The sequence below is a fragment of the Vidua chalybeata genome, chromosome 18, assembly GCF_026979565.1.
Source record: "Vidua chalybeata isolate OUT-0048 chromosome 18, bVidCha1 merged haplotype, whole genome shotgun sequence".
NCBI classification, from domain to species: domain Eukaryota; kingdom Metazoa; phylum Chordata; class Aves; order Passeriformes; family Viduidae; genus Vidua; species Vidua chalybeata.
Genome location: NC_071547.1, coordinates 3851913 through 3875169, shown reverse-complemented (window position 1 = coordinate 3875169; position 23257 = coordinate 3851913). Strand labels below are relative to the sequence as shown.

Here is a 23257-nt window from a genome sequence, read left to right as displayed (position 1 = left end):
ACCTGCAGGGATCATCAGCCCAGAGGAACCAGGTCCTATTTCCAGTGTCCCTGAAGACAGAAGGGACATCATCCCTCCCTTCCCTGACTGCCCAGTCCAACCCCACAGCCCTCAGGGGTTAACTGGGAACACCAGGCAGGTGCTGCTGCCATCTGATGAAAGCTGGGCTTAAAAAAGGCAATTTTGGGTTATGTTGCCAAGCAGAGCCCAGGATTTCCTAGGGATTTATCCAGCCTCTCCTGTCAGCTCAAATCCTCCTTCAAGTGCTTATTCCCATGGATAAGGGAGGTGGGATGGGGGGCTGGGGGTGGCAGAATAATGGAATCATGGAATCTCTAAGGCTGGGAAAGCCCTCTAAGACCATCAAATCCAAAAATTAACCCAGCACCACTGTGCTCACCACTAAGCACACCCCCAAAGTGCTGCATCCACACCTTCTGGACACTTCCAGGGAAAAGCAGGGTGGCAGGAGAAGCCTGCTGCTGTTCCCTCCTGCTCCTTCCTTCTCTCCTACAGGGATTTGGGAACCAAACAAAAGCAGCCAGGAACTTTTGAGTTTAGTAAAATCATTTATATACAGGATGGGTAATATTTACAATGTAATACTGATCCAAAAGGAACTAACATGGAACACTGAGAAGGAGAAATGAGAACATTTTAACACACAGGAGTTAAACATGGGGACAGACATGGGATTTCCAAAATAAAATCCAGAAGTAATGACAGCAAAACTTCGACATGTTGCTATTTCCAATCAAAATCTCTTTCACTAATCAGGTTCTCCTAATTTTAATATATATAGAAAAGCTTCAAATAATCAAATCACAGGAGAAGCCAGTTATACAGAAAATTTTGAAAAGGTCAAATGATTTCAGAGATTTTTCTTCACTTAAATAAAATTCTAAAAAAAAAAACCCCAAACCCAACAACCTCCAGAGCTTTCCCACATATTTTTAGTGTTTGTACAAAGAAATTCTTCTTTGATCCCACACTTCCAGCTCGAGATATTTACAATATTCACAGTCTGCTATAAAGGATCAGTAGATTTATTACCAAGTCAAGCCTCAGAGAATCAAGACAAGGTGTCTTGAACTTGCTTCAACTGAAAAATAAACTAAACACAGGAAGGAGAAAGTCAAATGTTACTTTCAAACTTGTAAATTAATCCATTACAGTTATTGAACTTTGAAATGTAAAACAGAACTTTTCCAAGAGTAAAAAAATCAACTTTCCTATAGAAACAAAACCATTTGACCTTGAGTCTTCAAATTGTGTTTTCTTAATCTGTCCCTCATCCCTCTGCTTCAGATCTTATTTATCACAGATTAAATCCATCAAAAGCAGTTCCTTGTGGCAAAAGCCCTTGGAAATTTGTACAAATGTTCCCACCTCAGGATCAGCAGCTCTTAAGGGATGAAGAAAAGGAGGAATTCTCTAACACACATCAGATCCCACCTTCCCCCCCGACTGCACTTCCAACAAATTCTCTCAGACTCCCAAAAAACTGCCTGAGGATTTCCCTCCTGGGAGGGCAGAGTCACAAAGTGCTTTTGGAGGGGATTTTTTGCTCTGCCATTCAAACAAAGGTGATTTCCTTGTTTCCACCTCTATCTGCCACACTTGAAAGTTTCAATTCCCCAGAAAGATGGATTTCAACTTCAAAATGAAACCATTTCAAGACATGACCTAGAATTAGAGCAAGGACAGAAATGCACATAACAGGGCTTGGTGGTACAGCCAAAAAAATGACAGAAACTCTCAATTTTTGCTAATTCTCTTCATCAACAGGTCAGTGCATAAATATTCCAGGTAGCGTCAGAGGTACAATTCCAGCTCACACAAACACTCCCTGCTCCCATCAGAGGATGGATAAGCAGGGACTGTTCTTACCCTACAATAAATTAGGCATTGGAAAACTGTCCACAGGATTGAGGAAAGCTGACAGAGAACAGGAAACAAAGCATCTCCTTCATGTAGAAAAAACAAGTCACTGTTTAGAAAATTGTATAGAAAGAGTCAGACACTGCTTTGCCATCCAGCTAAAGCTGCAAGGAAATTTTGGTATAGAAAAGAGACAAAAAAAGAACAAGGCTGGACTTTTGTAGGAGAGAATTGGGAGATTCATGGCTCAGGTTTGTCAATGTAAACCCAAAAATGGATGAGCTGTGAAAGACAACAACGTTCAGGAGTGGTCACTGATGGCCCTGGGTTGGCACTTCAGTCTGCAGACCGAACTCACCCGATGTCTGCACGGATTTGGTACCAAAATAGCTCTATAAAAAGCCTCCGCCCGATCTCGAAAGAAAGAGAAGCAGAAAAGGTAGAAAACTAGAACTATGTACAGATTCTTGCCATTGGTTTGCTTTATCAGGATTTAAAAAAGCAGCTTTTGGAGCCAATGTTCCAGACTAGAGTAAGAACCTGCCCTGGGGAGCAGGGAGCAGCCCTGCAGTTGTGGCTCCCCCAAGAAGGAGCTCGAAGGCATCAGAGACGGGAATTTGGGCTCCAGAGACAAATCCCAGGGGTTCCCCAGAGCACTGGGAGCCTGCCAAACAAGAGGACAAGTCAGAACCCAAGCCTTGGATCTTCTAGGAAGAAAAGAATGGGAATATGGGGGTGGATCCCAAACAAACAAAGCCCAGGCTGGTCTCGGTCCACAGAAGATCCCACCATGGAAATTAAAAGAACTTGTGCATAAAGACTTGAACATTCTTCTGTTCTGCTGTTGGCCAAGGTGAAAAAATGAAGAGTTTTGTGCTGAATGGCTGATTCAGCCTGAAAAAAGCTCTGAGGAAGATGAGGAGAAAGAAAGAGAGGAGGTTAAGCCTTAAAGAAGGTCTGAGGGAGATGGGGAAGATGACAAAAAAAGAGAGTCACTGCTCAGAACTGAAAGTTTCAGCAAGAAAATGGCCTCGGGTGCCTGGGTCAGGCACCAAGCCAAACTGAAGGGTATTTAATTGATTTTTCTCTACCTAAAGACATGGAATTTAGGTGCCAAGGGGAGCTGTGAATTTGCATTTCACAGCACTTGCTTCAAGTACTCACTGAGCAGGGGCTTGAGAAACTGTGGCTCTCCTTCGCATACAGTCACTGCAGGGGCTGGATGTGGCAGGTGAAAGGCAGCTTCTGCAACTGGTTATTAAGAAAAAGAATGGTTTTTAACAATAAAATCCACCCCATTTGGGGGGCTCATGATTAACAGTACATAAGTGATCATATATACCTCGAGGAACTGAGTTTTAAAAAAATATTACAGTACCAATGATTTTTTTTTTGTATCTACAACTATACAGCATTTTCAAGCAGTATGGAAATTTAATGAAATAATTATGATTTATTAATTTACATAAAAATACTTTTTACAGTTAAAGAATAAATCTTAAATGGTAAAAAAAATAAGATTAAGAAGCTCCAGCTATTGAGAGTCGTGGGAGTTTGTCTGCTCTTCAATCACTTGTTTGACGATTTCTGCCAGTTTTAGTCGATCCACTTTGTCTGTGAATCCTCTGCCTGGAAGGGAAAAAAACAAGGAATCAGCTGGAGCTGGGCACAAGGAGAAAAGCAATCCCAGCTGGAATTAAACAATGCTTCACAGAGACTTAGGGCAAGAGCAGCACAGGATCCAAAAGCACTTACAGACCACAGTTCTGTTGGAAAAATGGAGCAAAAATCTCAATGAAAGCCAAGCAAATAGAACAGAGGAGGAAGCCCTTGTGAAGCTGGCTGATGCTCCTGGGGGCTGACATCTCTGCAGCCTCTTCTGTCCAGGAGCCACCTGAGCATTGCCAAGGTGCCTGTCCTGCTTTCATTCTGCTTCCCACCCAAGCTGAGCTGCAGAGCTGCTGTGCTGAAAGGGAGGAGCAGCCTCCAGCAGAAAGAGGGAATAAACAGCTGGATGGAAAACAGCTGAGGAGGTTCCTAAAAGCATCAGAGAATCCTGGCATGGTTGGAAAGGACCTTAAAGGTCATCTGGGCAGGGACACCTTCCACTATCCCAGGTTGCTCCAAGCCCTGTCCAGCCTCTCCTTGGACACTTCCAGGGATCCAGGGGCAGCCACAGCTTCTCTGGGCAACCTCTGCCAGGGCCTCCCCACCCTCACAGGGAAGGGTTTTTTGCATATATCCCATCTATCCCTGCCCTCTGGCAGTTTAGACTTTTCTATCATGATCCATTTGTGCTGTTACATTCCTGGTGCCTCTGAAAACTCAACCCTGACTCTCAAACAGAAATTTCAAACATTTTCACCCCCATTTTGGGAGCACCAGTTCTGTCAGAAGGCATAAAACAGTGTCAAAACCTACATCAGCCCAAATCAAATCAGTTTGGGGTTATTTCCATAGCAGGAGGTCTGTGCTTCCCCCTTTTCCACATTCCCTGTGGGAGAGCAGGAATTCTCACCATTCCAGCTGAAGCTCTGCAGGGTGTCTCGCAGCAATTTGCACTCCCTGTTGTATTTCCAGGCCTCCTGCATCACTTCATTCAGCTTCTCATCTTCATTCTCTCCTGTTTGGGACAACAGAGGGACACAGGAGGTTTGGACTCATGCCCCACTCAGGGCTCAGCAAGCTGGGCAGTTATTCCTACCCCACACAAACCAGGAAATGGCCTTTAAACCAAATATTCCTGTTTGGAAGTTCTTTTAACAGCTCTGCATGTCACTGGAACTCCACATGATCCCAGCTCAGAGGCTACCCAGGAGTTTTCTTCCTTCCTCACCACTGACACAGACACACCCAAAGACGGGGTCTTGCACTTTTAGGAATAAAAGGTTCTTAAAAGTGGCAACCTTTACCAGCCTGTGGTAGAATGCACTGAGCAATCACATCTCTCAGCTTCTCCAGAGCCACGTTGGAATCATTGCTTCCATTCTCAGGGTCATGGATGTAAACACCATCCTTTGGCTTGGTGCTGCACAAGAAAAAGAGGGAAATAATTAGAATTTGGGTGCAGCTCAAGCTTGTTACTTGTTGTGTAACTGCTCCAGTCTAACACAGCTCCTTCCCTCTCTGGGAAACTGGGAGATGGGTTCAGCATTAATTATAATTCTTGTCCTGTATTATGAGATCATTTTAAGTATGGAGAAGAAGAAATATTCCTTTAAATTACTTCAAATAAGAGTAATCCTGAAATGTATGAGTCTATTTTTCAGATTCATTGAAACAAAGAGAGAGAGAGAGAGTTTACCTGACTTGTTCAGTAAATAAATGTCAGGATGAGAAAAACTATCTTAGAATTCTTTCTCCCAGTTTGCCTTATCTTACACGTGACCCATCATCCCATAAGGAATCTTCAATGCAGAAACAGTGTCCAGCTTCCTTCCTGCCCTCACTGGCACATCTTGGCAGAAAAACCACATTGTGCCACTATCACTTGTCTGAGCAACACCAGAAGTGTGTTAAACCATCACAAGTGAGCCTGTGCCATTCCCAAAGCCACATCCCAGCTGCTTCCACGTTGTCCTTCCAGCCCCAGCTTTGGAGTTACCCCAGGAGTTTCCGCTTGCGCAGGATCGGGTTGTTCACGGAGTGAAGGGGTTTCAGGCTCACTTTGAGGTCTTGGATTCTCATGTTTGCAAGTTGTTCTGCATGAGCCTGTTGGATCCCTGCCACCATGGCCTGGAAAGACAAAAGGGGCACTTGGTGCAACAACACACGGACAGTGTTTGCCATGGGCCAAAAAAAGAGGCACCAAAATCCAATTTATTTTGGAGAGAAAAATCAGATTTGCATGAAGCAAGGTATGGTTAGAACTAAAATCAGTGACAAAATATCCCAGGGGGAAACAGGACAAAGGATCATCTCCTTCTCATGTTCACAAGACTGACTGAAATCCTCTTTGAGCAGAAATTAAAGGAAACAAGGACTATTTCTTTAATTATTAATTGCAGTAGTGGGGATAAAACATGGCAAAAAGAGGAAAGATCTGTGGAAGATCCCTCAGGCTCTGCTTTCTACCATCAGCACGTGGCTGCTCGTTACACCAATCTGGGAGCATCTCCTTCAAGCCCAAATTTCACATTTTATTTCCCTTTTCATTTCTGTTTCCATTTTCTCCCTACAATCTCAGGCTCTCCTAAAGCAGAAGAAAAGGTTATTTGCATAACCCCACGTCAAAAAAGCTCTTCACCCATCCCAGAGCTCTCCTGCTCCTGTGCAACATTCCATGACCAAATAACTGCTGCTCAGACCTTGTCCATCATCAGCTGGGCAGAGGGCAGGATGTTGTCCAGGGCCTCTGTGGAATTGAGCCAGGGATGGTCCAACACCCCCTCAATGGTCAGACGTTCCTCAGGTTTGACCTTCAGCAGCCTGAGGAGGAAAGAATAAATCCCTAAGAAGGGGTTTGTTGATTTACAGAGCATTTAAGCATTTTAAAGGCCAAAAAAGAAGCTTTTCCAAGAGCCCCAAACTGCCCCAAAATGAGCCCAAAATCTGTCCCAGCTCCCCGACCTCGCTGTGGTTTAATGCTGTCATGGCTCATCCAGGGCAATCCAGCACTCAGGGCAAAGGAAGGTGCTAAAGGCATTCCTGGGATACCCCTGTGCTGCTGAATTCCACAGCTGCTGCTCCCAGGTGGGAAATGACCTTCCAGAGGAACTCGAAATTATCCAGGCTGGCACTCTCTGGAAATGCACTCCCACAGCTCATCCCCAGAACAGGTCACACTCATTCCAAGGACTCTGGGCATGGAAACTTTGCAGGATTCACTGCTCTCACCATGCCACTCCTCAGCTTTTCTCTGCCTGAAAAGTCCTCAAGTAATGAACACTTTGGTTCCAGCTCCTCAAAATAAAAAGCAACTTTATTCCAAGGTTGCTGAAAACTCCATGAAATCTTTTTTTTTTTTTTTTTCTAGCATGAAACCCTGGAAAGAGGATTTGCAGATAAATTTGTGTTCTCATGATGAGCACAACTAAATAACAAAGCAAGATTTCCCAATGAGTGCTGACAAGTTATCCCAAAGTCTGAATGAAAATGGGAATGACTCCACGAGCTTGTCACACTTCCTTAGAGAACTGCAGATCAGCTTCTTGGCTGCAGAGCACAACTGTTTAATGTACCAAGAAAGTGGAAATAACTTTGTACAAAATGTCACCAGCACCACAGGGGAGAGCAGAAATCCCACTTGCTGCCAACTCACTTTTGATACCAGACACGTGCATTCCCTTTCCATGCATTTTCCAAATCCTAATCCATTATCAAACCCTCATCAAGCTTGAGGTCAGAAATCAGCCTGGATCCATGTGACAACATCCTGTGAGCTGAGTTTCATGGGAATTCTAAAAGACAATGAAACCTTTTGCCTGTGGAGTTTCTGTGTGAGAATAAAGAGCTGACCTTGGTATAAAGGAAAGTGAACTTGGTGAAAGGTTTGGGGGCTCTCCTGCACAGCTCTAAAAAGGTCCCAGCACCCTCTCCAAACAACGTGAATCCCTGGAGAATTTACAGTACATCTCAGGAGCCAGTGACACTTCTGAATTACTTCCCCAACTGTTTTTTTTTTTTTTCCTATTTATATTGCTTTTATTCTCTCAGTTCCTCTGGTGATGCAAAGGCAGTAAGCCCCTGTCACTTTTTCAAAAATAAGTGAGGTCAAGCCCTAATCAGTGCCATGTTCTTGCTCCCAAACAGACCAAGTCTTTGAAACACTCCCAGCTGAGGGATGTGCCCTGCATGGAAAACAGACTCCATTAGCATTTGGAATAAAACATCCATGCAAAACCTTATCTGAGTCTGGCATGACAGATCTTAATCTCCCTCTCCATCCTCCTGCCTGATTCTTTTTAGGCTGTGTATGATGTGCACAGGGCTTTAGGGGACAGATTTACCACATCCCATTAAAGACACTTGATTTTCACAGGAATTCAAAGGTTATCCCAGGAAATCCGTGCCAGTTTGTGTTATCCTGAAACCCTTCAGTGCTCCCACTCCCTTAAAGACTCAATACACAATTCACCCCAACAGAAGAGACATCAACATTAAACACTTGGGCAGGGAAAGAAAAACATTTTGCAGACTTGGTTTATGCTGAATGTATCAGAGAATTTGTCAGCTGGATGAGCTGCAGACAATCCTCACTGCTGGGATAAGGCACTTCCAGGTGCTTTTCCACTTCCTTAACATGGAAACATTCCAATTCCTCAACACAAGCACAGAGCAACACCAGAGTTTCCTGCAGGGACTCACTTTCTCACAATGTCTTTTGCCATTTCTGAGATCTGGCTCCACTCTTCCTCTGGGAACTCGAAGCTTCCTGTCATGATCTTTTTCCTCATGTCCTTGGGAATCGTCCGGCTGTGGTGCTTGGAGTAAAAGGGGGGGTACCCACACAGCATCACGTAGATAATGACCCCCAGGGACCACAGGTCACAGCTCTGCAAGCAAGGAAAGGGTCACTCTGGGGAGAAGTTTGCAGCAAATAGTGGGGGAGTTCTGATAAAAGTTCTGTGCGATTCCCTGAGGGAACAGACCCAGCTCAGCTCCTCCTCCATATCCACCTTTGTGGATAAATCTGGCTGCTGTGAAAAGGCAGCTCCCTGCTCCAAGCTCAACAACTTCCAGGTGGTTGGGAATTGTCTGGGAACAGCCAGGGCTGCAGAGGTGGGAGAGGTTTATTGCATCTCTCAGGATACCTGAATCCTACCCCCCAGTCCCACAAAGGAATCCAGTTGTTTACAATGGGAGACTGAAAACAGAACAACCATCCAAGAAAGGCACCAGCAGGGATATGAAATCAGAGTTGCCTGTGGTGGCAGCCAGGGACAGGAAGGAGCCAGGAGCAGGACTGGACTGCCATGGAAGGACAGAGCACCTGGAAGCTCTCAGTGTCCATTCTGGGCAGCCAGGTGAGTGCCAGGTGCTGCTTTTGCAGAATCACACCTGGGGACAAGGCCCTTCCCTCAGCAGCCTTTTCACCCAGTGCCACCAGGGCTGCACAGAGCAATTCTTCACATGAAACAGGGAAAGAAAATCACTCCCACCTTGGAAACCCAAAATCAAGGGACAAGACAGGGATGAAGAAACTCCATATGAAAACACCATTGCCACATTCTAAGGAGTTCAGAAGCAAAACTGTCTGCCTCAATCACCAACCTGGCTCTCCAGGATGGAGAGAGGCAGTCAGAGCCTTGAGGAAGGCAGATTTGTGATGCAGACTAACTAATATTTGCTTTAACTCTCTCTGTGAGGCTACTAAATGCTAACACTGCACATCAAATACCTGCTCAGGCATGCAGTGGAATAAACAACCATCCCTAGAGCTGCAATCAGGGCAGATCCTTACACTGGGATCACAAAACAGATAACTTGAATTAAAATTGACACACCCTGAACACTCAGTGGTTCAAGCACTGCTCAGCCAGCAGGAGACAGTGATGATAATAAGGAGGAAAATGTTTTGGAATGCCCAAAAAAGATTATGGCCTTTCAGGACATTTCCTGAAACGATTTTGCCAGGATTCCAGCAGCTACACAATAAATTCTTGGTTGTTTTCCAGAAGATCCAGGTACAGAGCAGTTTGTGGCACAGCTGCCTGAACAAGGAATGCTCTGCAAATCCAGAAACCCTGGCATCAGGAAAGAGATTCCCTTTAAACAGAGGTGAAAGAATTTCCCTCATGGCCTCACTCCAGCAGAGTCATTCTACTCTCTCCAAAATCTTGTTCGTATTTAGTGCTCCTCAAGAGCATTTGTGTATTTATCCCCCCTTTATTAGAGGATCATTAATTAGGTTTGCACTAAATGTGCATTTTATTATTTGCTCTATCAGAAGCACCAGTAGGATGGGGAAGACTTTTAAAGATGTTTTCCAGCTCACCTTGTTGTAAGTGTAAGGGGTTGGAGAGGTGGGGATAATACCAGACTTTTCTTTCTGATGTCTTCTTTGTGCCTCCAATACCTGGTGGGAGGGCAAATAAAAACAGACAAAGAAAAATCCATTTCATGAACAGGCCACACAACCAGCAAAGCCTATGCCAAAGATTCCTGATGATTTTCCATTCAGGAAACTTATTCCAGCTACTGAAGGCTACCAAACTCCAGTTTTTCTCCCTAAGAAAGACCGGAGCTTTCTACATGGGGAAAATACTAAAATATATAATATTTCAGGCACTGAAATCTCCAGTTCTGCCTGAATTAAAGCAGTTGCTCAGAACCTCCAACCCCTCCGTGCTTGGAACCAGAACCTAAAGTGTGTCTGGAGGGTAACCCAAGCTCCAGAGCTGTCCCTTTTTGCCTCTCCCAGAACAAATCCCATCAAATGTGTCCCTTGCTGATCCAGTCTGTGGGTTTGGGTTGCAGGGAGCCCCAGCAGGCTCCAGCTGAGAAGGAATTTTATGAATTTTCAGGGCATGCTCCGATCTCTCTACTGCCCTTCCCAGTGATTAAAGGCAGCCCAGCACTGCAATTAAATCTCCATCTGCAGCTGCTTTTCATTTTCTCCAGGACTCCAACACAAAGGACAGGAGAGGGGGAGGAAAGCAGCATTACAAAGAGCAGCCTGTGTGTAATTATAGATTGTCTTTAATGACAGAGGGGCCAGGCCAAGGTGCCCAGGTACCAACCCTCTGCCACTGCCCTTTGTGAGCAACCACCTTTTCAGAAGCTTTTTGTTCCAGCCAAGTCCTTTTTAATGGAATCCTGAATGAGCTTGAGCTGGAGGAAAGGTGGCAAAGCAGGGATTTCTCCAAAGCAGCTGCTTTAATACAGCTAAAGGCCAACTGCCACCATCAGGGCTGAGCAGAGTCTGGGAAATTTGCCTTATCAACAGATCCCTGTGGCACTCCAGCTCCAGAGTGGAGGGATTCCTGCAAGATTTCTGCACTCAGAGCCCTTCCCAGGACAGCAAAAGGGGTTCAAATGATGTGGATATGGAGGCTCAGGCAATAAATGATCCCCCTTCAGCTCAGAGCAGGAATTGGTTCTTACCTGAGGTGCTACATAATAGGGAGTGAACTGGGGTGTCATCAAGTCACCTTGGTCTACTTTGGCAAACCCAAAGTCACACAATTTAACAGGTGCATCCTAAAACAAGGAGAAGAGGCTTTATTAGACAAATCTCATTAAATCAGCTTTTCTAACACATAATTCTCCCCCTGCCCTCATCTCACCTTCTCCAAACGTTCTCCTCATTGTATTTATACCCTCACACTCCACCAGGCAGCTGGAAGGTCACAAAGTGACCTTTCAAAACAGAGGTTTTGCTTTTCTGGGTGCTCTGGGCCAGGAACAGCCCCCTCAGGGATTGGGAAAGCTCTGAGCCCCTTGTAGGGGGGTCACTGCATATTCAGGATGGTTGTGAGCACGAGAGACAAAGAATTGTTTGGATCTACCAAAGCACCTCTAGGTAAAGGGTCAGAACATCCTGATGAGGGGCAGAGCTGGATCCTGTGTTCAGGTGGAGAACCTGACTCCTGTTTAACAGCAGCAGCAGGGACTCACTGCCCTGCAAGGAGATCAGGGGATGGAAAAGCACCAAGTCCATGCAGGTGATTCAATTTTGTCACCAAAACATTCATGTCCTTTTACCACTAACTCTGAGAGTCACCCTTGAGCCACTTCAAAGAATTCAGCAGCAAAAGAATTTCAAATGTTCATCTTACCAGGGAGTTATCCTTGAAGAGGAGATTCTCAGGCTTGAGGTCTCTGTGTGCAATGTTTAGTGAGTGGCAATGCTGCAAAGCCAAAGCTATCTGGAAAAAGGCACAATAAATCAGCTACAATCACCGACCTCCTCCTGCAGCCTGGACATTTATGTCAGCTTTACAAAGGACATTTCCAACCCCAAACATTTTCACTCCACTTGGGTGGAGTTCTCCTTTAGGACAAGCACTGAGATGCAGTGAAGTGAGAGCTGGGACATGAATTGCACAGAAAACAAAAGCCAGGCTGGCCTGGGCTTCCCAACCTCCTCACTTTGGGAACTCCAGGCATTGAGAGCCCCCCAAAGTGAAGCAGGTGGTGCCAGTGCCCCTTCCCTGCTGTGCCAGGCTCCAGGGTGCTGCCCCTGCCCAGCAGTTCCACCCTGCTGGACACTCCCAGCAGTGAGTTCTTGCTTCAGGATTGCAGGGAATCATTCACTGCACTTGTTCCTGCCTGGAGATCCAACACTCAGGCAGTTTTATTCTTTAATTTTGGATGGTACTGCCTGCACTTTAATCATTCTGTGGATATCCCACAGAAGTGCATTCCTGGATTGTTTCAAGGATGCTTTAGGAACCTGCAATCCAGGCAGGAAAAGCTCCAGGGACTGCACATTTCCAAGTGTAATTCATTTAAAGAAAAGCCAAGTATAAATATTTAAACAGCATTCCTGAGACAGAAGTGAGGCACAGCCTCACAACCCTTATTTGGAAGTATCCCTGCTGGATTCTGTAGGATCCTACCCAAGTTTACAGTCTTTAAAACCCTCCAAATTACTGTCACAAGAGAACTTCACTGCTAATTTAGCTCAGCAATAAATACAAACACATTCCCAGAGAAAATGAGGCAGTGCTGTGAAAAGCTTTAACCATTCCTGGGTACAAGACAAGGATGAAGAACCACCAGAGAAAAGAATTTTAGAGAGACTTTCACATTTCAAACTTCATTTCTATAAACATTAAAGCAAAGAGTTACTTGAGACATGAATAACCCAAGTGTACACAAAGAATTCAAACCAAAGTCTTGACTTCTGGTAAAGTTTTACAAAGTTTTCCCCACCATGTCAGAATCAAACAGCCCAAAGGATGTCAAACAAACTGTCAAGAATAATTCTGTACTTCCACCTCATTCCTTTGTTGGATGAGACCAAAAAGTACCAGCACAATTAGCATTTCATTAGAAACAAGTCAAAGCACAAAAGTAACACAATTCTTTTGCCCCAGGTTCAAACATTCTCTCTGCAGCTGAGGGGAACTGGGGATCCCAGCACTGAATTCCACAGAGATCCTTCTGAGAGTCCCACCAGCAACAAAAAACCTGATGGACACCAAAACCCCCTGCAGAAACCACCATGGAGGTTATAAAATACAGCACTCAGGAGTGAGCTGGGAGAGAAAGGGTGAAGGAAAAACAACATTGGAACAAACAGACACAAAATCAGAACAAACAGACACATTCCTTGGTATCTTCCAGGAATTTCACAGCCCAAGCCCAGAACCCAGCCTGAAAACCCCTGGCCCAGAGGAGAGAAATGCCAAGGGGGTCACGGAGGTTCCAGAGCTCAGGAGTCCTGCTGGAGGCAACACTTTTTAGGACAAGAAGAATGACAAAATTCTCTTGAAGTCTTCTCTAGACCAGGTGTGGAAAAGCAATGTTAAGCACAGCAGACCCAGAGAACAAGCCCACACCTTCCATCCTTTATTCCTAGTAAAGCTTTGGCATTGTCACTTATAACAAAGCAGGCAATGATCATCGGATCAGAACTGAGGAATCTTTTAATTCATCCTTTTTTCCCACCCTTCCAGCCCCAGGAATTGTCCCTACTTTAGCCAGAGCATGATGGATTTGCTGGGACAGGGGGTGACTTGCCTGCTTTGTTACTTGGCTCGCTTGCTTCTCAGTAAAGTGCCGGTGCTGGCTGATTCTGTGGAAGAGCTCTCCCCCTTCCATCATCTCCATTACAATTAGGAGCCGAGCCCTGTTCAAAAGCATTTCATGTTGTTACATTAAAAAAATCATCCAAAAGAACAGAATTGCTAAGCTAAGAATGCATATTTCACACAAACACCGCTTTCTCTGTGCTGCTTTCGGGGCCATTTTGGTGCTGTCGTTTTGCCTTCGAGTCTAAAATCCTCAGGATTTTTCTGGCTCCCAGTGATTGGCAGCCAAGAATTTCCAGTTTGCTCCTCCTGATGGGCTCCCACATCCAGCTGGAACAAACTGGACATGGATACATCGAGCTCCACCCTGGATGGAGCTGGAAGCCATGTGGACACTCCAAGGGATAATTGCCCTCAAGGATTACACAGCACATGGGTGCTTTTGAGTCTGGATCCCCCATTATTTGAATTTACAGCTTTGCTGCCATAAGTATGAAGGATAAAAAATAGGAAGGTGGAGATCAGGGCTGCCAGATCCTCAAGGAATTAACTCCCAGTTCCCACCACACAGCAAAATCAGCTACACCAGAGCCTAAGACAGGTCTCAGCTCTTTCATTCTCTCTGATGATTTTCTCCACTAAGATCCTATCAGAAGACAATATTTTTATCCAAACGTAACAATGCACAAAAAAAAAAAAAAAAAAAAAAATCACTCTGCTCCGTGTTTTCCTGTGTTCATTTTAAGCAGAACAATGCATTGAGAGTTTTCAGGGCTGAATTTCATATTTTTAGAAACAACTTTTTCACACAATGCAGACTGAATCAATGGAAAACCTAAAAAATGGAGATGCATTCAAAACAGGGAGTAAAGGAGGCAAAATAATTTAAATACACAAAAGTCAGGGAAAAAAAAAACAAAAACAAGAGCTGCTTGGTCTGCAGGATAATTATTACACCTGGGACCCCCTTGAAATAATAATTTTGTGATTAAAACCAAACCAAAACAAAGCAAACTCCACTATACCTTGGGCTAAACATGGAAAACAAGCGGTGGGAATGAATCACCCTATGTAATCTTACCTGGGGCTGGATTCATGTGGGAACTGCACACTGTTAGCATAAACTTCAATTATTTGAACAATATTGGGATGTGTTGCACACATCATGTGCAGACGTACCTTGAAGAGAAGGGAAGAGCTGTTACTGCACACAGGGACAGGCACTGAGCCCTGCTGAGCTTGGGAGAAAACCACCCCAGCCTGGCCCCCAAATTTGTGACAGATTCTGGATTCACACACAGAGCTCTGGGGAAAGCTCAATCTTTGAGTTCTTTACAGAAATTTAAAGACAGAACCAGCTTTCAAGTAGCAATGTAGCACTTCAATGGATGAATAAACCCTAAAATTCCATCATGTGGCTTCTTTCATGGCTAAGCACTCACAACAGCTGGAACATCACCTCCTGTCCCAACATTCAGGAATTTCCCCCATTTAAAGCTCCTTGGGCTGTTCAATCAAGCCAAGTCTTGGTGCTTTTTGTACAGAGATGATTTTTATGGGAATTTTAAAGGAGAATTAGCTCAGTAACAAGAAATGGAAGTTGCCTAAACCTCGAGGATAATTGATCCTTCTTTAAATTCCCCACAGCTTGGAGGAGTGCCCATCATTCCACAGGCTGACAGTCTGGCACCTCAGGAATTCCCAACCTGTGTCAGGAGCTGCTTTAGGTCCTGGCACATGGCAAAATCCATTTCCAGAACAACTTGAAGCATTCTTGGAGCAGTGACATCCAAGAGTGAGACGTATGGCAACAAAATTCCCTCTCAAACTGGTTCTGTTCCATTACAGGGAGAAGAACAGCTTTAAAACACAGCTCAATTAATTAGAAATAAATCTCTGGAAGCACAGCCAGCAAATGGGGGTTTGGTGGTGGGGTTTTTATGCTTAAAACATCCCAACAATTGAAGGTTTTCTGGAGAGAAAAGCAGGAACTGTACCTCATTTCGAGCTTTTGGACGATCGAGGAGGATTTTCAGTGCAAAGCGTTCTTGGGAGGATTTTTTCATGCAGACTCTGGTATTACAGCAACAAAATCATTCAGTCAGCAAGGAGGTTAAAAAAAGACACCTGAAGCAATTGATCTGTAGCTCTGAGTTTGCTCTCCACGTGGGAATTCCCAGGAATGCCCCCAGTCTGGGATACATCCCAGCTCTCACCCTGAATTCAGCCTCAAGAGAGATTTTGGATGGAAATAACCCAAAGCACACCTGAACACCCCCAGTGGTGTTGGAAAAAATGAAGTGCTTGGAACAGATAAAGTGGTTTGGGAAGGAAATCCTCATTTTGGCTGATTTTTTTCTCTTTTTCCCTCCCCATTTAACAATTAAGGAAAGGGCCCATGTTTGAACAGGCAGCCAAAAGAACAAAGCACAAAATGGATGTTTTAATGAAACAACACAAAAAGGATGAGGAGAACCCAGATAGGAAGATAAATGATGGGAAAAAAGGACAAAGGGAGCACCCAGGAACAGCAGCACAGGGGTTTTCCAGCACAAATTCCCAATTTCTGAAGGGAGAGGCTTTGCTGGAAAAACATTTTGCTTCCCAGAAAGAAATCCATGAGGAGCAGGGCTGGGATGAAAAGCAGTGAAGAGCTGGAAAAACAACTGGGAAAGCAGGGAAGGGGCAGTGCAGGGGGGCTCAGGAGGAATTTCTGCTGTCATTATTCCACAACCAACTCCTGCTCCTGCCTGGCTGTGGGAACACACCAGGACAGGGAAGGGAGGAGAAGTTTTCCTTCCCAAATTCCCCCCAAAAAAGACAAAACCCCTTCTGCACAACCCACGTGGGGCAGAGGCATTTGTTGTTTTTATTTTTTTATGTATCCCATCATCACATTTAGTAAAATACTCACTGACTCCTCCACAGGGCAGGGACAATCCTGGGGTGTTCCCTTACCTAACAGGCCCACTGATCCCAGCTCCCAGCTTCTGAGTCCAGTTTATGTTGTATTCCTCTAAAATCGAGGTTTCCTGTTCAGGAAGGAGCAGCAGGAGGGAAAACACAGTCAATAAATACAAAATAAATACAATTACTACAGCTTTTCCAACAAAAAACCCAGCTCAGCAGATCTGAGTGTAAAAGTGCCTGCTGGGGAGTTTGCTTTCCTGAGGAAAATGAAATATAAATCTAAATAAATATCAATGCTCATGTCATGATTTACCTGAATAAAATTGTTTCTGTGCAGCTGGAACTTCCAAACAGGGATATTGAGAGCAGTAAATGTGATTTTGTGCTTTTCATACCCAAAGTGTACCAAGGGCATCTCTCCCTGACTCAGTTCCACCTTCCTACCCATAAAAGATCAATCACAATGAAACAAGGAGCCCATTTCAGCATTAAAATGCATTTTTTTTGGTCACAGAAAACTGCAGGTTTCAAACCACTGGAACCATCACACTGTAAATTAAACCCTGCTTGCTTAATTTTAGATTTTTCTGATCATGAACCAGGCTCCTTTTGTCCAAATCCACACAAACAGGGCTGGGTTTTGTTAGGCCACAGCTTGGGTGCTCTCAGGCTTAACCACATCCCAAGGCAGGCTTGAAATCCAGCTCAGAGCTTTGATTGATGCCCTGAGCTGGGCCTTTGTTCCTTTATTAAATTCCTGCCTCTGCTCAGGATAAATCACAGCAAAAGGAGCTGCTGCAACAGCAACACAAGGAAAAAGAATTCCCAAATACACTGGAAATTCATGGGTGAGGCCAAGGATTCTAAAGGGTTTAAAAGGAAGAGGCAAAACTCTCAGTGGATCACAGAAATTTGTGGTTTTCAGGAGCAACTCCTTATCAACTCAACTCAGATAAATTCCACTTGTGAGGAGCCTGACAGGGAAAAGCTGATTTAATTTCCCTGATATTCAGCTGCAGAGAACTGAAAACAGAATTTTAGGAGGGCATTAATGAGCATTTAATTTCTATTTCCTATTCTGTGTATTTGCCGTTGCTTTAAAGAGAAAGGCAACAATTTTACATCCTGCACTTTTAAAATTTGGATCCCAACCTTCATCCCAAAGCAGCTTTACAACTCAGAAGTTCAAATAAATAATTTAAAGTGGTCAAGAAACACAAGTGACACCAAATCCAGGATTTGGGAGCATCACTTCTACCTCCCAGCTCAGGAATGGCAGCTCCAACCTCAGCACCAGGAATTCCCAACATTTCCAGGGAAATGTTCACTCCACCACCTTGGGGGTCTTTTCCAACCTTAAAAATTCCATTATTTTGATCCTAAACAGCTGAAAATGCTTTAAAAGCACCAATGTGTTTAAAAATATCCAAGTGTTTCAGCTGGGAAGCTTGGATTTCATGGGTATGGAATTCCTGGGAATCACCCAGCTCCAAACTTCCAGGAACCTGAAACTTCTGACTAATGACATGAATTTTCAGTGGGAAAGGGGGATAATGATGTGAAATATCCAAAATTCCAGCAAAGTTTCACAGCTCCACGTGGAGCTGGGATCTCTCCAGCAGCAAAATTCCCTCTCACCAAGTCTCAGCCAAGAATTTGGGCACTATCCCAGCAGGATGGGATGCTCAGGGCCTGGAAAAGCAGAATTCCCAGGGGAAAAAGCAGAATTCCCATGGGGAAAAACAGAATTCCCAGGGGGAAAAGCAGAATTCCCAGAGCTCTCCCAGCCTGGATCCCACCAGGGGATGCTGCTCTCACACACCAGCCCTGCTCAGCCCTTTCTGAGCTCTTGATCTGAGAGGGTTTTTCCAACCTCACTGATTCCATGATCCCACTGGATATTGTCAGATTAAGGTTTTTTTTGCACATCCTTGTGCTCCAAAAAAAGCCTTTTTTCCTCACACAAAACACCAATTTGTGGGATTAAGCCCTTTTCTGACCCAGTGATGGGGGCACCTGAGAGACATTTTAAAAACTTTCATTCCATTTTCAGTCTCATTTGAAGGGTGAAACAATTCAGGTGTTACAATTCACACCATCAGAAGCCAACAGTTTTTAAATTTAATTTTAATTTGTTTAAAATATATTGTAATTTTTTTAAAAAATTACAATATATTTTAAACGTTTCTTGGCCTATCAGCTTTTGCCACACCATGTTCTAAATGCCTTAAAACCAATCATCTAAAATTACCCCTCGTGGAGTAATTTATTTTAGTAATTTAAGTTATTTTAGTAATTAGGACCTCCTATTATAATGCATCTTTCACAGTTTTATTTCTCTAAAGTATCTAGGTTTTTTTTTTACAAGGCTGTCCTTTGAAACTTGTTTCTATTTCTGTTTCTCAACAATGTCTGTCCTGTTCCATGGCATTTCTAAGCCAGCATTTCCTATCTCAAGGTTTGCACACTGTGTAAACCTTCTACCATGTTTTTAAAATATTCTACAAATCTATTTCCTACAGCTGTTGATGGGAAAAAGGTTTGAAATGAGGAGTTTTGGGAGAAATAGGATGACTTGAAGGAGAGCAGGCTGCTGCTTGGACAAACTGGATCCAAGCAGAGAAATGTCACATCCTGGGGAATTCCACCTCCTGCTCCTTCAACCTCTCCTTGATCCCTAAATGTGGATCCCTGTCCTAAATCCCAGACCTTGAACCCAAGAACAACCAAACCTGACCTAAAGCAAGGATCTGAGAAGCAAAAAAAAAAAAAAATCAGCATAAAGTATAAAATGATGAAGTGCTATTTTTAAATTCTGAAGTACTATTTTATTAAAGTACTAAAGATTACTAAAGTATTAATTATGAATAGATTCAGGCTGTGCCCAGAATTCCAGGGATTTGCCCAGGGAGTTTTGGCTGAAGCCCTCCAGACTGGGAGGAGCAGGAGCACAGAACTGTCCCAATATTTTCACAACTGCTTCAGCTTTTTAGCTTTCAACCCCAAAAGTTCTGATGTGGACCCTTCCCTTCTCCTGAAATACCACAAAAATACTTAATTTTTTTTTTCCCCAAGCCTCCAGGATGGCTCCTTCCCTGGAGTGTGCCAAGAAAACCCCAGGAACAGTTCTGACACTTGACCTCAGGGGTTAATTAACTAAACCTCATTACATTTCCTCCCACTCTGGGCTGCTCCAGTGCCAATTTTCAACAGGGAAATGCTCAAAGCCAGCTTGGAAAAGGCTTTTTAAGGTTGGAAAAGACCCCCAAGGTGGTGGAACAGCCTGGGATAGTGGAAGGTGTCTGTGCCCACAGAGGGGGAGCAGTGGGGTGGGAGTTAAGGTCCTTGTAACCCAAATTTTTCCAGGATTAATCAACTGCACAAGGTAAAGAACCTCCAGAGAGGCCTGAAAATATTGATTGATCTCCATTCCTTTATCCCAAATTATACTGATTGACATCCTTTTATTGAAATTACATTGATTGACATCCCTTTACCCCAAATTATATTGATTGCTATCCCTTTATCAAAATCACATTGATTTCCAAATTACACTGACTCCCATCCCTTTATCAAAATTACACTGATTGACATCCCTTTATCAAAATTACACTGATTGACATCCCTTTATCAAAATTACACTGATTGACATCCCTTTATCAAAATCACATTGATTCCCATCCCTGTATCAAATTTACACTGATTCCCATGCCTTTATCCCAAATTACAGATTCCCATCCCTGTATCAAATTTACACTGATTCCCATGCCTTTATCCCAAATTACAGATTCCCATCCCTGTATCAAATTTACACTGATTCCCATGCCTTTATCCCAAATTACACTGATTTCCATCCCTGTATCAAATTTACACTGATTCCCATGCCTTTATCCCAAATTACACTGATTGACAAGCAATAAATGATTATTTCTCAGAATTACTGATTCCCATGCCTTTATCCCAAATTACAGATTCCCATCCCTGTATCAAATTTACACTGATTCCCATGCCTTTATCCCAAATTACACTGATTTCCATCCCTGTATCAAATTTACACTGATTCCCATGCCTTTATCCCAAATTACACTGATTGACAAGCAATAAATGATTATTTCTCAGAATTACTGATTCCCATGCCTTTATCCCAAATTACAGATTCCCATCCCTGTATCAAATTTACACTGATTCCCATGCCTTTATCCCAAATTACAGATTCCCATCCCTTTATCAAATTAACACTGATTCCCATGCCTTTATCCCAAATCACACTGATTGACAAGCAATAAATGATTATTTCTCAGAATTACACTGATTCCCATCGCTGTATCAAATTTACACTGAATAACTTCTCGTTATCCCAAATTATACTTATTGATATGTAATAAATTATTATTTATCAAAACTACATTGATTCCCTTCCCTTTATCAAAATCACATTGATTCCCATCCTTTTCTCAAAATTACACTGATTCCCATGCCTTTATCCCAAATTACACTGATTGACAAGTAATAAATTATTATTTCTCAGAATTACGTTGATTCCCATCCCTGTATCAAATTTACACTGGTTCCCATGCCTTTATCCCAAATTACACTGATTAACAAGCAATAAATTTTTATTTCTCAGAATGACACTGATTCCCATCCTTCCATTCCAAATGACACTCATTGACATGAAATAAATGATTATTTCTCAGAATTACACTGATTCCCATGCCTTTATCCCAAATTACACTGATTGACAATAAATAATAAGTTTTTATTTCTCAGAATTACAGGTTCCCATGCCTTTATCCCAAATTACACTGATTGACAAGCAATAAATGATTATTTCTCAGAATTACTGATTCCCATCCCTGTATCAAATTTACACTGATTCCCATGCCTTTATCCCAAATTACACGGATTGACAAGCAATAAATGATTATTTCTCAGAATTACGTTGATTCCCATGCCTTTATCCCAAATTACACTGATTGACAATAAATAATAAATGATTATTTCTCAGAATTACAGGTTCCCATCCCTCCATCCCAAAGGGGAATCCCCCAGCAGGGCACAGAGCGACCCTGAGCTCACACCCTGCACGTGCTCAGCTCCAGACACACAAAACTCAACCCAAATCCCAAAATCCAGAGGTTTTTTGTTTTTTTTTTTATCATGGCAGGAACTCCGGGAAGGCTGCCTGACATCCCAAGAATCGGGAAAAGGGAACAGGGTTCTGCCTGCTGGGAAATTCTCTTTAAGGAAAGCTGTTCTTTGGCGTTTGTAGCTGTCAAACGTGAGCAATAAGAATATTTAATCCCTGGAGCAGAGCAAACAAGCTTTGAGTGGTGTCCAGGTGTTGGAAAAATCAAATTACTTGGTGGTGGAATCGCCTTGATTAAGGGAAAAGAATTCCCAAATTGGGAAATTGATGGCAGAGGCCACCCCGGAGGAAATCTCAGTGGGTCACAGGAATTTGTGGTTTTCGGGAGGAGCTCAGAGAAACTTCTGATCGACTCAACTCCGAGAATTCTGGGCTTTAGGGACAACAGAGCCGGGAAAGGGGAACAAAGATCGGGAAGGAGGATTTGGACAAAAGGAACGTGGAACTTGAGGGCCACGAGGATATTGGGCAGAACCCCCAGGATAAGGGAAAAACTGAAAAAAAGAAAAAAAATCCAAAAAGCTCCGTGTGTGAGGCGAGTCCGCTGCACTGGGAAAAAGGGAATTCCAGCAGGGACAGATCCGGAGCAGCAGGAGCGAGCGTGGCACTCCCAGCACGGCTAATGAGACACTCATTAAGCACGGCACTAATTAACGAGGCAGCTACACCGCTCGCAGCCCAGGAGCGCCGATTCCTCTCTTGGCCAAAAACTTCGCATCCCCCGCGGCGCTCGCTCTGCGGGATGCCGAGCGAACACCGCCAGCCTCCCCCGGCTGAGGGAAAAAAATAAAATAAAAAAACACCCAAAATCCGCCACGCGAGCGGCGAGCCCAGCCCGGCGTCCCCCGCCAACCTTGATCGTCTTGTCCATGTCGTGATCCTGCGACATCGTCCCGCGGGGCGCGGCGGGCCCGGCGCCGCGTCAGGCAACGCGCAGCCCCGCAGGAGCCTTTGTGCCGCCGCCGCTCCGCCTCATGCCCGGCCGGGCGGGCCGCGGGTGCCGCACCCCGCGGCGCGGGGAGGGCGCGGGGCCCGCGCGGAGCCGCCGCTCAACCGGGAGGAGCCGCCCGGGAGCCGGACATCGCCGGCACCCCGCGCCGGGCAGCCCCGCCGGCCGCCGCGGGCCGCCGCGACCCCGCTGCCGCCGCCGCGGGCCGCACGGGAGGACGGAGCGGGATCGCCGCGCCCGCCCCGCGCCCGCCGCGCGATTTTGGGAGGCGCCGCCACGGCGCTGGCGCGGTTCGCAGGCGGCTGCCGGCAGCTCTAAAAGCGCGACGGCAACGGTAAAGGCCCCGCCGGGCTTTCGCGGGGGGCGGCGCCTTGTGATGACGTTTAATCACCGAGGTTCGGGGGTGGAGCGAAACGCTCTGGTCCCGCCCCCTAGAGGGAGGGGCGGGGCGAAACGAAGTCTCGCGATATGTCGGTGGGCGAGACCTAACGAGGGGAGGCGCCGCCCTTCGTGTCCCGGAGGTCTCGCGAGAACTCGGCGCGCCCGCTGGGCTGAGGGGCCGGGCGGCTCGAAGTCTCGCGAGATCTCTGGCGCGCGCGCGCGCGCCTGGGGAGAAATGGCCGCCCTTGGGGCCGTGAGGGGAAGCGGCGAGAAGGAGCCGCAAAAGGCGCTCGGTGCCCTCCGGCCGGGCACGGAGCGTCCTCCGCAGAAATCACACCATGGCCGTGC

At 44.9% G+C, this 23257-nt stretch overlaps 1 protein-coding gene across 4 annotated transcripts; it reads right to left on the bottom strand.

The window, feature by feature from the left end:
* Positions 1–556: 556 nt before the first annotated feature.
* Positions 557–22564, bottom strand: MAPKAPK5 (MAPK activated protein kinase 5). Of its 4 annotated transcripts, none has more exons than XM_053959058.1 (14): positions 22383–22564; positions 16479–16552; positions 15518–15593; positions 14602–14699; positions 13506–13618; positions 11601–11686; positions 10927–11022; positions 9818–9898; positions 8188–8375; positions 6189–6309; positions 5486–5616; positions 4788–4909; positions 4400–4504; positions 557–3510 (listed from the first exon to the last, which is right to left on the bottom strand). In XM_053959058.1, exons 3-14 carry the CDS (start codon positions 15584–15586, stop codon positions 3416–3418), a joined length of 1305 nt encoding a protein of 434 aa, XP_053815033.1. In that variant the 5' UTR covers positions 15587–15593; positions 16479–16552; positions 22383–22564; the 3' UTR covers positions 557–3415. The 4 variants fall into 4 exon arrangements, with proteins under 4 accessions (XP_053815033.1, XP_053815030.1, XP_053815031.1 ...); XM_053959055.1 differs by having other exon boundaries at positions 22433–22548; XM_053959056.1 differs by having other exon boundaries at positions 4794–4909; positions 22433–22548.
* Between the last annotated feature and the right edge of the window lie 693 nt (positions 22565–23257).